General features: G+C 46.2%; 4 protein-coding genes across 4 annotated transcripts; 2 read left to right on the plus strand and 2 right to left on the minus strand.

Moving 5' to 3' along the window:
• Positions 1-1,361: 1,361 nt before the first annotated feature.
• On the plus strand, positions 1,362-3,197 carry T069G_07037 (FAD binding domain-containing protein; the record flags this gene model as incomplete). Its single annotated transcript, XM_056174247.1, has 5 exons — positions 1,362-2,498; positions 2,583-2,598; positions 2,674-2,774; positions 2,829-2,835; positions 2,884-3,197. The coding sequence occupies 5 exons, from the start codon at positions 1,362-1,364 to the stop codon at positions 3,195-3,197; spliced, it is 1,575 nt and encodes a 524-aa protein (XP_056027826.1).
• Positions 3,198-4,607: 1,410 nt separating this feature from the next.
• On the plus strand, positions 4,608-8,376 carry T069G_07038 (ankyrin repeats (3 copies) domain-containing protein; the record flags this gene model as incomplete). Its single annotated transcript, XM_056174248.1, has 4 exons — positions 4,608-5,213; positions 5,272-5,878; positions 5,936-6,569; positions 6,621-8,376. 4 exons carry the CDS (start codon positions 4,608-4,610, stop codon positions 8,374-8,376), a joined length of 3,603 nt encoding a protein of 1,200 aa, XP_056027827.1.
• Positions 8,377-9,039: 663 nt separating this feature from the next.
• Positions 9,040-11,326, minus strand: T069G_07039 (HMGL-like domain-containing protein; the record flags this gene model as incomplete). The annotated part of the gene is made up of 17 exons (XM_056174249.1): positions 9,040-9,136; positions 9,200-9,311; positions 9,370-9,423; positions 9,476-9,504; positions 9,564-9,568; positions 9,631-9,657; positions 9,714-9,834; positions 9,892-10,015; positions 10,076-10,096; positions 10,157-10,224; positions 10,281-10,385; positions 10,447-10,544; positions 10,600-10,680; positions 10,768-10,864; positions 10,927-10,979; positions 11,056-11,081; positions 11,155-11,326. 17 exons carry the CDS (start codon positions 11,324-11,326, stop codon positions 9,040-9,042), a joined length of 1,290 nt encoding a protein of 429 aa, XP_056027828.1.
• Positions 11,327-11,761: 435 nt separating this feature from the next.
• T069G_07040 (heterokaryon incompatibility protein (HET) domain-containing protein) lies at positions 11,762-13,882 on the minus strand (the record flags this gene model as incomplete). Its single annotated transcript, XM_056174250.1, has 2 exons — positions 11,762-13,081; positions 13,145-13,882. 2 exons carry the CDS (start codon positions 13,880-13,882, stop codon positions 11,762-11,764), a joined length of 2,058 nt encoding a protein of 685 aa, XP_056027829.1.
• Positions 13,883-14,031: the final 149 nt, after the last annotated feature.

Consider the following 14,031-nt stretch of genomic DNA (forward strand, 5'->3'; position numbering starts at 1 on the left):
TAGTACCACCCACCGTTAGATTATAGACTAAAGTGGTATCTTTCGGCAGTTGGTAATATGTGCTGAAACAAGTGTCGGTTCCGAATCATCGGCATTTGTTTATGGTGGAGCGCTACAACAAAGATGGCAGAAAACATACATGTACCTGTAAGTACATAGGTAGTTAAAGAAACCACATGTTTATCGCCGCAGTGCAAGCAGCTCCAGTTTTAAGCGACGACTGGCTCTGTCAGTAAACTGAATCTGCAAGCTATTGGTAAATTCGTGGTCATCGTTCCCCGTTGAAAATTGCGTGTTACACAAATAGCGGTGTGGCAATGGGTAATATACATTGAAGATTAACGAGATGTGCCTCGCCATTCTTAAACGGCAAACCATACCATAATAAGGGACGCAACCTTCTTTAATTCTCTTTATTTCATATGATGTCTCAGTCTCTCCAATTAAGTTTCTTCTTTGACAGAGTACTGGGCAGTGAAACGGGTGTGGTCGGGTTTCTTTCATCACGATCGAGGGGAACACCGTTCTTCGTATGATCACTTCTTTACTGTAGTCAACTTTCTCGGCATCTCACCTGTCATAGTTGATTTAGGCTTGTTCGATCATTTCATGGCGGAAAGCAACAGGCTGCCATGATACATGACAATTCCAGCGTTGAGTTCTCGCCTGTACACTACATATGTGGCCTGTGACCATCATGAGATAACTGAAGGAGGAAATCCCCAACATTATAAAGATCCTTGTTTAAATATATTGTAAGTTCCGCAGTAATTACCCATAACGACATCATATGATCTTGGGTAGTCCAGCTTAATGGAGCCGCATCCATTTTCATGAGCTAATGCACAATGCATGCTTGGGGCTGCCTCGCTTAGGATACGATGCCTAAATCAATACCCATGTGAAGCCCCAAGTTGAACAACATTCACCTCAACGACAAAATCTCATCGATATGTAAATGGACCGTATAGTAAGTGGTGGCTCTAATGAATCCATATGGAGACAGTAATATTACACCCTATAGGACAGCTCGCCTTTACGTTAATAACCGAAATGGGGACAGCAAAGTTTCGCATCTCTGTCTTACTGGGCTGTGAGTAGAAGTCTATCGTCAGCTATTACCGGGAGACCGCCTATACGCATGAACTCGTATCAGCTACCACAAGCGCTCTGAAGGATGGTAGAGAAGTCCCTATGGGTCTGATGACCTATGTAGGATGAGCTGCAGCTCTATGTCTTTTTACATCAATTGCGAGCGTGAGTAGGCAATACATGTATATAAACACCACTCCACATAACTACAAGTAGGAAGTTTTAAGTCTTCTTTAACCATTCTGCTTCTATCATAGTATGTGCCAACCATGTATTGTGCGGCAGCCTTCTTTTTCGCTACACAGCTTCTCAGTCCAGTCATCGGGGCACAAAATGCTGCCACAACCAACTTTACTTGTCAACCAGGCCAGCCTTGCTGGTCTACGATCGCACAGTGGCAGGCCTTCAACCAGACTATAGCAGGGCGTCTGAAGATTACAACAATGCTTGCCAGCCCCTGCTTCCCAAGCTCCCCAAACTTCAACGACACCGAGTGCGCCGATATTCGCCAAAATTATACCAGTGCTCAATTTCGGGGGACTGTATATGGCGCCATGGACATAACTCAATGGGAAGCCTGTGGTTCGGCGAATTGCTATCCTGGCTTTCTTCAGCCTCAGAGGCCGACGTGTGCGCTGGGAAGACTGTCTGCACTTTATGTCGATGCCGAAGAGCCTGCGGATGTCACGGCCACTCTCGGATTCGTGAGACGTCATGGGATCCGTCTCGTTGTGAAGAACACTGGCCACGATGTTCTAGGACGCAGTGCTGCTGCCAATACTTTGGCTCTTCGTGTCTATAATCTCAAAAACATGTCGTTTCATTCTTCTTTTACTGCCCGCAACTGCTCTACCTCCAACAGACAAAACGTGGGTGTAATCGGAGCTGGTGTCAGTGCAGAAGACGCTGTTGCATTCTTTAGCAAGCAAGGCATGATGGTCACGGTTGGTGGGTGTCCTTCTGTTGGCATTGCTGGAGGGTTTGGCCAAGGCGGCGGCCATGGCCCTCTTGCTCCCAGTGTCGGGCTGATGGCTGATCAAGCAATCGAGTTTGATGTCGTTACCATGGACGGAGTATTCCGTACAATTAACAAATGCAACGCCCCTGATCTATTTTGGGCAATGCGTGGCGGCGGAGGGCAATCATACGCAATTCTGATCAACTACAAGTTTCAGCTACACCCTCAAGTGGCATGGGCAAACTGGCGATTGGAGGCCACTCTCACTCCTCCCACGGATAACATAACCCAGAATACGCTCCTGCGCGACATCCTTACAACTTTAGCCGATCAACAGATTACATGGTCTGAGAATCGTATCGCTGGCTATAATGGTATTTCTCCAACATCGCTCTCGATGATGGAAATGCTACCAGGCGGTGAGAAGCCGTTACAAACACTGCAATCGGTAACTGCATCTTTTCGCAGCCTCATCACCAACCTTCCCGGTGTGAATATTACCTTGGATTCATACGCATCGTATCCTGATCAGAACGCCTTCTATATCGGCAACACAGAATACTGGAACTACCTTTCAGCCGTTGGGGTTTCACTCATAACCACCAGTCGTCTCATCACTAAAGACAACTTCGAGTCGCCGAGAAAAGTGAACTCATTGGTTACCAGCACCCTGAAGGCCATGCAAAAGGTGGTTGACCAGCTTGGAGCGCAACTGGCACCACAGGTACAGTTTCAGTTCCTAACATCCGTACCTAGCAATACTCCAGATTCAGACCAGGAGACAAGTGTGAACCCTGCCTGGCGAGACGCGCTATGGCATTTCGTTTCTTCAGCTGCATGGTCTCCAGATACACCGGATGCAATTGCTATGCAAATCACCGCAGCAGCCCGAGCGGCCTTGGATATTATCAAGGAGCCTCTTGCTGTTCAGGCTGCATACCTGAACGAGGCTGATCCTGAGGAGCCGGATTGGCAACATATTTTCTTCGGAAAGCACTATTCCAAGTTGCTTCAAATAAAGCGAAAGTGGGATCCAGACACTTTACTTAACTGCAAAAAGTGTGTAGGCTATCTTGGACCTCGAGATCCAATGTATTCTTGCGATGGAGATGCTCCGAATCCCTCGGTCCCATATCCATTCACATGAAACCTAATTTCTTGTTGTGCGAGGAGAGTTTGAAGCTTTTTGCAATGTCAATATGTAAATCTTAATTATCGGGTTGCAAATAGCTTCAGGCAGTGTGAAAATACAATAATAGGATGATGGCTCAAATATCTATTCAACATTGGCTGTCGATTGAGGCTTCAACGGGGTATGGACAACATTTCCCCGCGCGTAGACACAAGAGAAGCGACCGCTAATAAGAGAAAAGATTGACATCTCCTGCTTACAGAGAGCGTTTACACACAAAGAGACTGTGATGGGGGAAAAAAATACAAAAAGAAAGACTGACGGGTGTGGGATTCGAACCCACGCCTCTTGCGAGATGCGAAATCCTTTTGAAGGATCAAGATATTATCTTGAGTCGCACGTGTTAGACCACTCCACCAACCCGCCTTAGCGTCTTTGTTGGAACTCCGACGTCAAAATGAGCCCTATACGTGAAGCATCTTCAAACCACATGGTTCCCCAGCACGAACTACCCAACTCCTAACGACTTCACCATCATTAATGTCGAGAGAAGTCTGAATCAGCCGCGAGAAATCTGACAAAGAGCCTGACCATCTGGAAATGGCAGCCTCCTATGAGCTAGCTTCATTGGCTTTAGGCTGTTCTCATTAACCCCAACACCCTATAGATAGATCTACGCCTTTGTGCAGTACGCTGTCATTAGATTAGATGTACCATTTATACACCGTTATGTGCCATCTTTTGGTGACTACAGCACCTGGCGCCATCATTACCATATACATGTCATTAAGAACATGGTTCCAAAGGTGTCATAAATAGTACACGTACTTGAGACTTACGCAAGCCCATTTACAAATGCCGCTGGACCGTAGAGGTCGTCAGCATCGTGAACGTTCTGATTATATGTAAATTATGCGTATTTCGATCCGTTTCCGGAAAGAAAAATACTAATCAAAGTTATTAGTGAGAAGCACACGTAAATACATTAACTATATTGCATATTCTGTCAGAAACTGAGTGTGTCGTAGTAGTGGCAGAAATGCAAGATACCATTAGTGGTCTAGCTGGCGACATAGTAGAAGTGGTCCTGAACTGTTTTGGAAACACATCAATCTATTGGCAGATATTGACATGTAGGCATCTTCATTCGCTCAGGATACGGTGGGGTTCTTATCAAGCCTAAATACATGTACCTGTAGCTCAATATAATAGGGCAGACGCCTTCCAGCCTGATCCAACTGGTCAGGTGATCATACATATACTGATCCCAATGCGACATTAAAAGCCGTTAGGCATCTATGACGTGAGCTCAGGGTATTTCCAGCCGTTAATATCGTGAGACTGTAGCGTCTTTATCAGTTGTATCACTCATGAAAAACTCTCTGGTGTTGAGTTTGGGCTCCTTTACAATACGATACCATCACTATGAGCGCTAAAAATACAGAAGAGGTGATAGAGGCGAGTTCCTCGCACAATTGGCGATATCGTGCCAAAATCAAGCTCAAAGCACTTCTCCCTGGGCAATCGTCAAGAAATGAAGCCGTGACAGAATCATCCAGCAACACATCGTCAACTTTGCCCAGCTCCTCAACGGTCGCTCCAGATGCAGAAACTGTTAGTCAGACTTTGTCTAATCCTTCTGTGCCAGTTTTGGGGTCAACCGGCAATCTCAAAGACTCCACATTACAAGATGAAGTTGCAGATACCATTGAGAGTCCTAACATATGGCTGAAAGCCTATAAAGCTGCCACGCCCGACACAAGGAAATGGATCAACAGTTTACCAGAATTGACTATTTCACAAGATGCCAACGACCAATCATGGGTAGCAGATATTGTCGAAGTTGTACAGGCGCTAGAAAAGAAGCATCAAGACAGCGCTCTGCGGATAACGGTAGGGCAAAAGGAGATTGCTCTTAGAGATTATGTAACCCCAACTGTGAAATGGCTTACACTGATCGGCGATATTTCCACTCAATTTGCCCCAGCTCCGTCTGGTATTGTATGGTCAGCCATAAAAGTCCTTCTACAAGTATGATCTCATGGTTACATTATTCCACGCTTGTAAATACTGAGCTGACCTAAGGAAGGTACCAGTAGCGGGAATGGGAGAGACTGCTGCTATCTTAGCATCTACCGCAAGAGTCCTCAGCATACTTAGGCGCGGAAAAGTGTATGAGATTGTATTCACAAAAGACAATACTGCTCCTGAGTTGTTGCAGAATTTGGTCGATGGACTTGTTGCGCTATATGCTAAATCTTTAGACTTGCTTGCGTATACGGCTCGACATCTAAAGAATCAATATCGTCAAATCCTTGAATGGATTTCGAATCCCGGTCAGGCTACGTCTCTCATCATTGAGTTGACACAATGCGAAACAGCTCTAGATAGGGCAGTTGAATGCTGTGAGGTGGCACGCGGTGCTAATGCAGATGAGGCACATACAGAACTCCTCTTAAATCTTCATCACTCTGTTGATCAAATCGATAACAGGATGCGTCGACTTTTTGATGAGTTGGAAATCCGAGAGATGCTTGAAGCCCTTGACTATTTTAGCGATGTTAAATTCGGGGAACAGCACCAGAAGAAAGTTGAATCGCGAACTCCGGGAACAGGCACGTGGCTTCTAGCTCACCCCAAGTTCAAAACATGGGATGAGGCCGATGAATCAAGTATATTGTGGTTACAAGGTACCGGTAAGTCTACACAGAGATAAGAATGTCCCCATATGTGATATGTTCTAATTTGACCAGTGGGTGTGGGGAAATCGTTTCTCGCATCTACTGTTATTGATCAGTTTCTCAGCAATGGTGCGGTATCGCATAGTTCCAATCGGAAGAATAATCAAGGATTTGCTTATTTCTACTGCGAACGAGGCTCTAGTAATCTAAGTGAGCCTATCAGCGTACTTCGCAGTTATGTTCGACAGCTCTCTATAGTTCCTTGTTATCCAAAATGCATGCAAAAGGAACTCGTTGAGCTTTATCGAGAGAGCCGGAAACAAGGAGCTAAGCTGAGCACAAATGTCTGCAAAGATCAAATATTTGCATCGGCCAACCTTTATCCTAGGACAACGCTCGTCCTAGATGGCTTGGACGAATGTAATGCAAGCGAGAGAGGGGCGCTTATCAAGACCTTGGCCGAATTAATACAGCATGCGAAGAATCCCGTCAAACTTTTCATTTCAAGCCGTCGAGAACAAGATATTGCGAAGCAACTCGAACTTTCTCCTATCATCGAAATTAATGCTCATGATAACAAGGAGGACATACGAAAGTTTGTTGACGAAAGAATTGAAAGAATAGAGGAGACTGGGAAATGGATCTCCGTTTCTCAGGATCTTAAAAACAAAATTAAGGACACTATTTGTGCCAAGAGTGATGGAATGTGAGTTGCTCTACTTATACTCGGATATGGCCTATAATAACACTGAAACAGGTTCAGATGGACCTTTCTACAAATGGATCAACTTTCGAAGCTTCGCCAAGCAAAACAGCTTGAAGAACGACTTGGCAAACTCCCTAAAACTTTAAATGCCGCTTATCAAGAAGTTTTTGAACTGATAGAGGAAGATGGCGGAGGGGAAATTTTAGAGCGTGCCGTCAAATGGGTTATGTGCGCCGAAGATCCTCTAACGACTGACGAAATTCTCGACGCTGTTCGACTTTCTCCGAGCGGTGATGGAGCTACCCTTTGTGTGGATCCCATAATTGCCGAAGAGACGCTCTTAGACATCTGTGGCCACTTGATTGTTAAGGATTCCCGTTCGAAGAGATGGAAGTTTCCCCATTCATCGGTAATTGAGTATATCGAAGAAGTGCATCAATGGAGCCTTCAGCAAGCCCATTCATTCGTTGCAAGGATCTGTCTTTTATATCTAATCGATGACGACAGCGTACAAAAGATGAAAAATAGGAAAACTGCCGGTTTCTTCCCCAGAGCAAACGGTGTTCAGTACTACATGGAGACAAGCTGGTTCATACATGTTTTAGCAGTTGAGAAACTGGAACTACACGAATTTGAGGTATCAAAACTTCTGAAGATATTTTTGGAAATCGACAAATCTTCTCAAAAGAGTAGTCAGCACTACCAGTACTGGGTCGACTTTTTCCTCGTCTGGAGTAGACGTGAAGGCTTGCGGTTGCCGAATCGCAGATATCAGAAGTTCCTCCCCATTGAAAACTTCTACCCTGCTAAAGACCGCATATTTGGGATATGCATTTTCGGCTTCTATCATCTCTTGCAAGACTACTGGAAGTCCGGCATAGACGTTTTGCCAGTCAATAGGAGAGGTATGGATTTACTTTCAATCGCCGCATATTATGGTCATCTGAAAATCTGTGAGAAACTCATAGAGCTTGGATTAGATGTGAATAGGCAGTTCAATGGCCATCCAGATGACTCTAGCGCATTGACAGTTGTTGTGGAAAAGGGAAGTGTGGACATGGTGAGATATCTCATCAGTCAAGGGGCAGACCCAAATCTTCCTCTGAATGGCCCTTCCGCTCTATGCGCTAGCATATCTAGACGGTATGGGAATAACTCGAAATGTACTGAGCTTTTGTTGGATGCTAAAGCAGATCCTAACCATGGATGCGGCCCACAATGCAAATTTACCTATCCTTTGGAAACTGCCGCTTACAAAGACAACATCGAGACGGCAAAGCTCCTGCTCAGAAAAGGAGCAAACGTGAACCTCGAGAGTGAAATCGGAGATTATGGTACCGCCCTGGTAGCAGCAGCGCAACAAGGCAACGGAGAAATTTGCCAGTTACTGATGGAACACGGGGCAGACGTTAACGCCCCCTTGAAAGCCGGCAAATACGGCAGCGCCTTGGCTGCAGCAGCATCGGAGGGCTACCACAAGATTTGCCAGCTTTTAATTGACCATGGCGCGGATATCAATGCCCCATTATATGGAGACTATCAGAGTGCACTTGCAGCAGCGAGAGATGGAGGCAAAATCGCACGGCCAGTATGCAAATTATTAATAAGCCTTGGGGCAAAAGACAATGTGTACTGGCACCAATTACGATACATTGTCCAAAACCCGAATAGGCCGTCTGCCCAGGATGCCGCGCTTGAGCGTTTCACATATGACGGCCTACCAATTGGAGAAGACTTAAGCCCTAACAGATCCAGTGATAGTACTATAGACAGCCTTGATCTGTTCAAAGTGCGAGATAAATTTTAGGGGGGTGTAGTTTATTGTGTTTTCCTCTACCGTTCAGACCCCTGTCTGTGCTTAAAAAAAAAAAAAGTCTCTATAATCAATTAACAATACTAACATTTGCACAAAAGAGCTTGAAAAGTACCTTGGGTATCAGGCGCGAGACGTCCCTAGGGACCATTGCTTGGCTTGTCCAAAGCTAGCCTTTGCTTCATAGATAGGAAAGGCTATTGAGTATGGGTTTCTTTGGAGAGATAAATAGCGCTGATTCAGCAACTATAGTTACTGTTAGAATAATGGAACGAGCGATTCGTGTAATATGGATGTTGAAACTACTATTGCGGTGTAACAGCCTGCATCTGATAAGTTTGTTGACCAATTAACAACTTGATCCATTTTCGTTCATGATTATAGACAATCATCCCGCACAGCCAGCTAATCAACCTCGAATCACTGGCAGGGCCTAGCTAGCCTAACAACAACCCAAATACGCAACGGAGAAAGCAATTACACGCAGCGTGCGTAGGACTTTAAAATAGTGCCGAGCATAGCATGCTAGTGTTGTGGCGATGAACGCCGGGATCTTGTTTATTCATTGATATATCATCATCTAATCGAAGTACCCAAATTTTTGCATCCTCTTCTACAAACGCCTTCATGGACTATACAACCTCGTTCGCCTTAAGCCTATACCTTTATATCTAGATGGTAAGATCTAATGATTGAGTCTGTGTCGTCAATAGCCAGGGGGCGAATGTCCGCCATTTGCTTGATCTTGGCAGTCCTGCGCATAGTGTCAATATCGCCCGTGCAGTGAAGCACCGTGGAGGAGAGAGGAGATGCGTACACTTCCTTAACTTGATCATCAGAGAATTCCGAGCCCAGGCCAAGCTGCTCGATTCGGGCCTTGACGGCGTTCCAGCCTGTAATTCTTGAATTAATGGAGACGTAGCGTGTCACTAAAAGTAGACGTTAGCATGGAGGACTCGATAAAAAAGGTGGTGGGCGTGGACGCACTTCCGAAGTCGTGCGGATTGATGATCTCGTAGGTTGATGGGTTAGCAAGAATAGCTGTAACACAGTCAGCGCTGGAATAGGGGTGACTGTAACTTCCTCATCATACCCTTAGCATGGATGCCAGCCTTGTGAGTGCTAAATGAGAGTTAGTAAGAACAGTCAAGTAACCGTCATTAGTTCAATGAATAGCTTACAATGCCTATCTCAAGGTTAGCGGGGACAAGGTAAGTAGGCTTGGACACAGGGGCAAGAAGAACGTACGCAGAAGCCTGTCACGGGATTGTTGAACTAGGAACGAGATTAGCTCAACACATCAGAGTTCAGAATGCTCTCCTTGTCCTTACTGGGATGTTGACCTGGACAGCATCGGCAACCAGGGTTTCTAGGCTCTTCAATGCCTTGAGGTTATACTTGGACTTGACATAATCAGGTGCTGTTACAACCATCCGGGCCATCAAAGCACCACTTCTCTTGGGGTCAGCGGTTCTGCTATTCCTCAAGACGGACAGTTGTCCTACTTACAGCGGAGTGATGCCATTGCGTTCGCCGATTCCTAATACTGAGGTATCGACATGTGTGGCGCCAGCTTCGAGCGCGGAGTGTGCATTTGCAACTGCGCAGCCAGTATCGTCGTGAAAATGTGTCTCTAGGGTCAGCGTTAGCTAAGGGTTTCATAAGTTGGGAGCTAGATGATGGCCAAGGTTACCTATGTCGCAGCCCACAACGCCTATACATATGAGTTAGTTACAGGAATCTGCAGGTGATATCAGAAGATGCGGGAACTGACCTCTCAGTGTCCTGATCAAGTCGTAGACCATCCTTGGCGTGGCTCCGCCAACTGTATCAGCAACACCTCTGGGATCCGTTAGCTAATCGAACGCATGCGACACGGTGGGAAAAGATGTCCGTACACTCGGTCGACACCAGCCTTGTCACAAGCTTGGTAGAGGTGTAGGATATCGACGAGGTTACTCCTGAAGGAGTCTTCGCTTGAAAAGCGCACTTCGACACCCTTGCTGAACTTGAACTTAGCTCTCATTACGGCGGCATGGGGTAACTTGTCGGTGGCTAGCGAACCTCTTGACATAGGCAATGACCTCCATGGCAATGTCCTTAATCATTTCCATGCTCTTACCGTGGGAATATTCCCGAAGGAAGCTTGATGTTCCAATAACCTAACATGGCATAAGCAGTTGAGCAATCGAAAGAGGATTAGAGAAGGGAGGCTACCAGGTCGACGCCATCCACGCCGCACTCGACTGCCTTCTTCGCATCTTCCATATTACAGCGGACGTGCGTAAGAATCTTGGCCTAGATATGCATAGTATTTAGTTACATGTCCCATCTGTTGAAAGCGACAACTGTCCCGCTATCAAACTAAAGCCATTGAAAACGAACCTTGAGACCAAGCTGACAGATGGCCTTGCAGTCATCAAAAGAAGCTTGACTAGCTACAGGGCTGGTCAGCTCGATGTAGTCTACACCGAAGTTATCGCTTTACCAACTGTGTTAGTATGCGGTTTATCATATATTGTGATTGTGATGCTGTTTACTGACAGTGCTTTGGCGATCTTGATCTTGGTTTCGAGGTCGAAGAAGGCGTTTGCAAACTAGTAGCGAATGTGAATATCGTAGAAATGAAAAAGAAGTCGGGTCGACGTGGGAATTGAGGATTCGTATTCGTACCTGCTCTCCTTCTCTCAAAGTGCTTTCTAAGATACAGTTTCAGTCAGTCGCTGTGATGCACACGAGGAGGGGCACTAGAAGGAGGGGAAATTGCCGTACCAATGATCTTGAATCTGCCAACATTTGAGATGTAGTCCTGAACCATCTGGTAGGGAGAAGACGCCGGCGTGCCCCGGGCAGGATAGACGCCGTTGCTTGTCTGTGCCGAGGCAGCAGCATTGTTCGTTGAGTTTGCGGCGGGCGCTGTGTCTCCGTTGCAGGTACCGCACATGATGTCGACTGTACTAGCAAACGCACGCGGGTTTAAGTATCGACGATGGTGTTATTGTTGGAAAAGGTGTCTTCGTCTTCGGTCCGCGTCGAAAAATGCAACTTGAACAAAATAAATAAGTGATGCTGGAGATTTAAAAAGCTAAACGTCCGTTACGTGAGTCAAAAGCGATGCCGCTGTCGGCGGAGGTTTTTGCGTTTGTTTCTACCTACGTAGTTGGTGGGGGGCACAAGATTCAACAGATTGAGTTCAATTGGCCAATCTCGATCTAATTCGATGCTCCCCAGACGGCCCACATGAATCTAGGCACTTGAGGCAGTAGATTAGACGAAACTTAGCTCTACGTCACAGTGCGCTCGCGTGTCCAGTGCAAGTTAGCGGAGTAGCATTTTATATATGCCGTTTACCTCAAAGATGGCATGTAGTGAGTGATATTTAGCATACAATCATGATGTCCCAATTACCTTTTTCATCACTTTCGTGTTTTATCGCGTGAGCAACAATCTGTCCATCCATGAAACCATCAATATAACACGGCCCAACCACCTTGAGCTGTTTCATCTTCATACCTGACCCGGGAACCAGCCGCGCTATACACGGGAAACGGCACCCCTTGAAGAAGACCATTTCATCACCCTTTTCCGAATTACACGGGACAAGCCCAATATATCCTTTCGATGAAACTACAAATCTCTTGAGAGAGGTGGTGATTTTTAGAGAGTCAGTCAACGTCGGGGATGGCGCTGCAGATCTCATGCCTCGCTGCGCCTGCCATCCCATAAGAGTATGCCAAACCGAAAACCAAGTCTTCATTTGTTCCACTGATGATTGTATAAGATCCTCCGGAGGAACTTCTTTGGTAAATCTCCCAGAGGTTGGGTCTCGCCACGGCATCAGAGATTGTATCATTTCTTTAGTCAGAGGACCCATGCGACGGAAAACCTGGTCCCCGGGCCATATGCTCAAATCGGTGCAGACAGTCCTGCAAAAGTCCACCCATTTCGTGTTTGGAGAATGACTATGGGCAAGTTGCATCCAGTGGAAGATGATTCGCCACATCTCCTCATCAGTAGACCCGTCCGAGACCGTATCACCAAGAACTGCGACGTCGTCTAGGATGATGCCTTCCACCTCGAGTAGAGTGTTGTTGTTCTCTGGAAACTTGACCGAGGCTTTTGTTCCCAAAGCAGCATCGTACATCAACAAGGCATTTATCTGAGTTTCATCTTCATTAAACTCATTCCTGATAGACCAATCTGGCACCCATGAAAAGAATTTGTCGTTCCGCAGCCGACCAGCCGCAGACAAGATGTCAAGTGAGCCAGATTCTTGAATAAGCATCCTTGCTGTAGTGATGTAAACGTCTTCCAGTCCCTTAGCATAGTCGGGATAAATGAAAGAGGGTTTGTTGTCAAGTTTTATAAGAGACAGAAGAGCATAGACTTTGTCCCGAGCATCGGTGGCATCTCGTCTATTATGCATGCAGAGATATCTGTAGAGGAGGTATGAATCAAGGTTCCCGACAATCTCAACTGCTACTGATCCCTCAAAATCCTTTTTTGGGAACAGCGATGTCAAAACAAGCTGATCAGTTTTGATTCCATGGCGGAGCTTTGCGTATATTTGCCGTGTCTTCTCGATGTTGTCAACGTGAGCAAGTAGAAGCTTCACCGCAGAGGCGTATCTTGGTGGAGCATCGTTGGTTAGATATGAGGTACAGCAGTCCGTTATGTGAGCACGCATAGTGCGGGCTGCCTCCTTTATCATGGCCCATGGTACTACGGTCGTTCGATAGATGAATATAGGTGAAGAGCCAACCACGCTCTCTTGTAGGGTCCACACGCGATCCCACCATGATTCCCGAGTAAATTCTTCAAACGTTTGAATCAGTGTCTGCCAGGGATATTGCGACTCTTCTGATCCTTCAAACGTCCCTCCCCATTGCGGTACAGTGCTCAGATGTTCATTGATCTTAAAGTCGACAGCTCTTTCTAGGAAAGAAAAAAGAATCGAACTCTTCTTATCATCATCAAGCGACCTTGAAGAGTTACTTTCGTCCCATACAGGGGGCGAAACTGCTTCAAAATACTTCTGGCCGTAGACACGGAAGCGAAATTTGTGCAACTCTTTCACTTTGTCGAAATAATTGTCGGCGGCCAAATCAATGCCAGCTCCGAGAACGACAAACACTGCGGCGGCAGACGAGTAGATACGATCCATGATTGATACTTGCGAAGAGCGTTCCGTTACATCTGCCTGATTAATGCAGACAGCATCGGCCCAGAGCTGCAAGCTCCATCCAGCTCGGCGATAGTAGCGAAGGGCAGTCTCTAAGCTACGTCCGATACGTTGCTCATAGCCGTTGATATACAAGGTGCCATCTTGAAAAGTTCCTCCCCAGACGTATGAGAGAGCCACATACTCTGGAGTATCGTTGAGGGAGACCACGCCGATCTTGCAGTGGATATCAGCCGCCCATTCGTCGGGGAGAATAGTGAGAAGGCGAATATCTCCATCTTTGAGGGGTAGTCTTGGATAGAGCACCTGTAGTTCCATTTCTAGTAGTAAAGTACTTGATGGGTAGAGAAATGTGAAATGTTTGCTAGCAGCCTTGAGTTAAGTCTCGGCTCAAAGCACGGCGACGGCCACGATACACAGACCTATATGTATGTAGCGAGTACTAGCTTACAAAGGCCATAAGGCCA

This window comes from Trichoderma breve, chromosome 4 (assembly GCF_028502605.1).
Source record: "Trichoderma breve strain T069 chromosome 4, whole genome shotgun sequence".
NCBI lineage: Eukaryota > Fungi > Ascomycota > Sordariomycetes > Hypocreales > Hypocreaceae > Trichoderma > Trichoderma breve.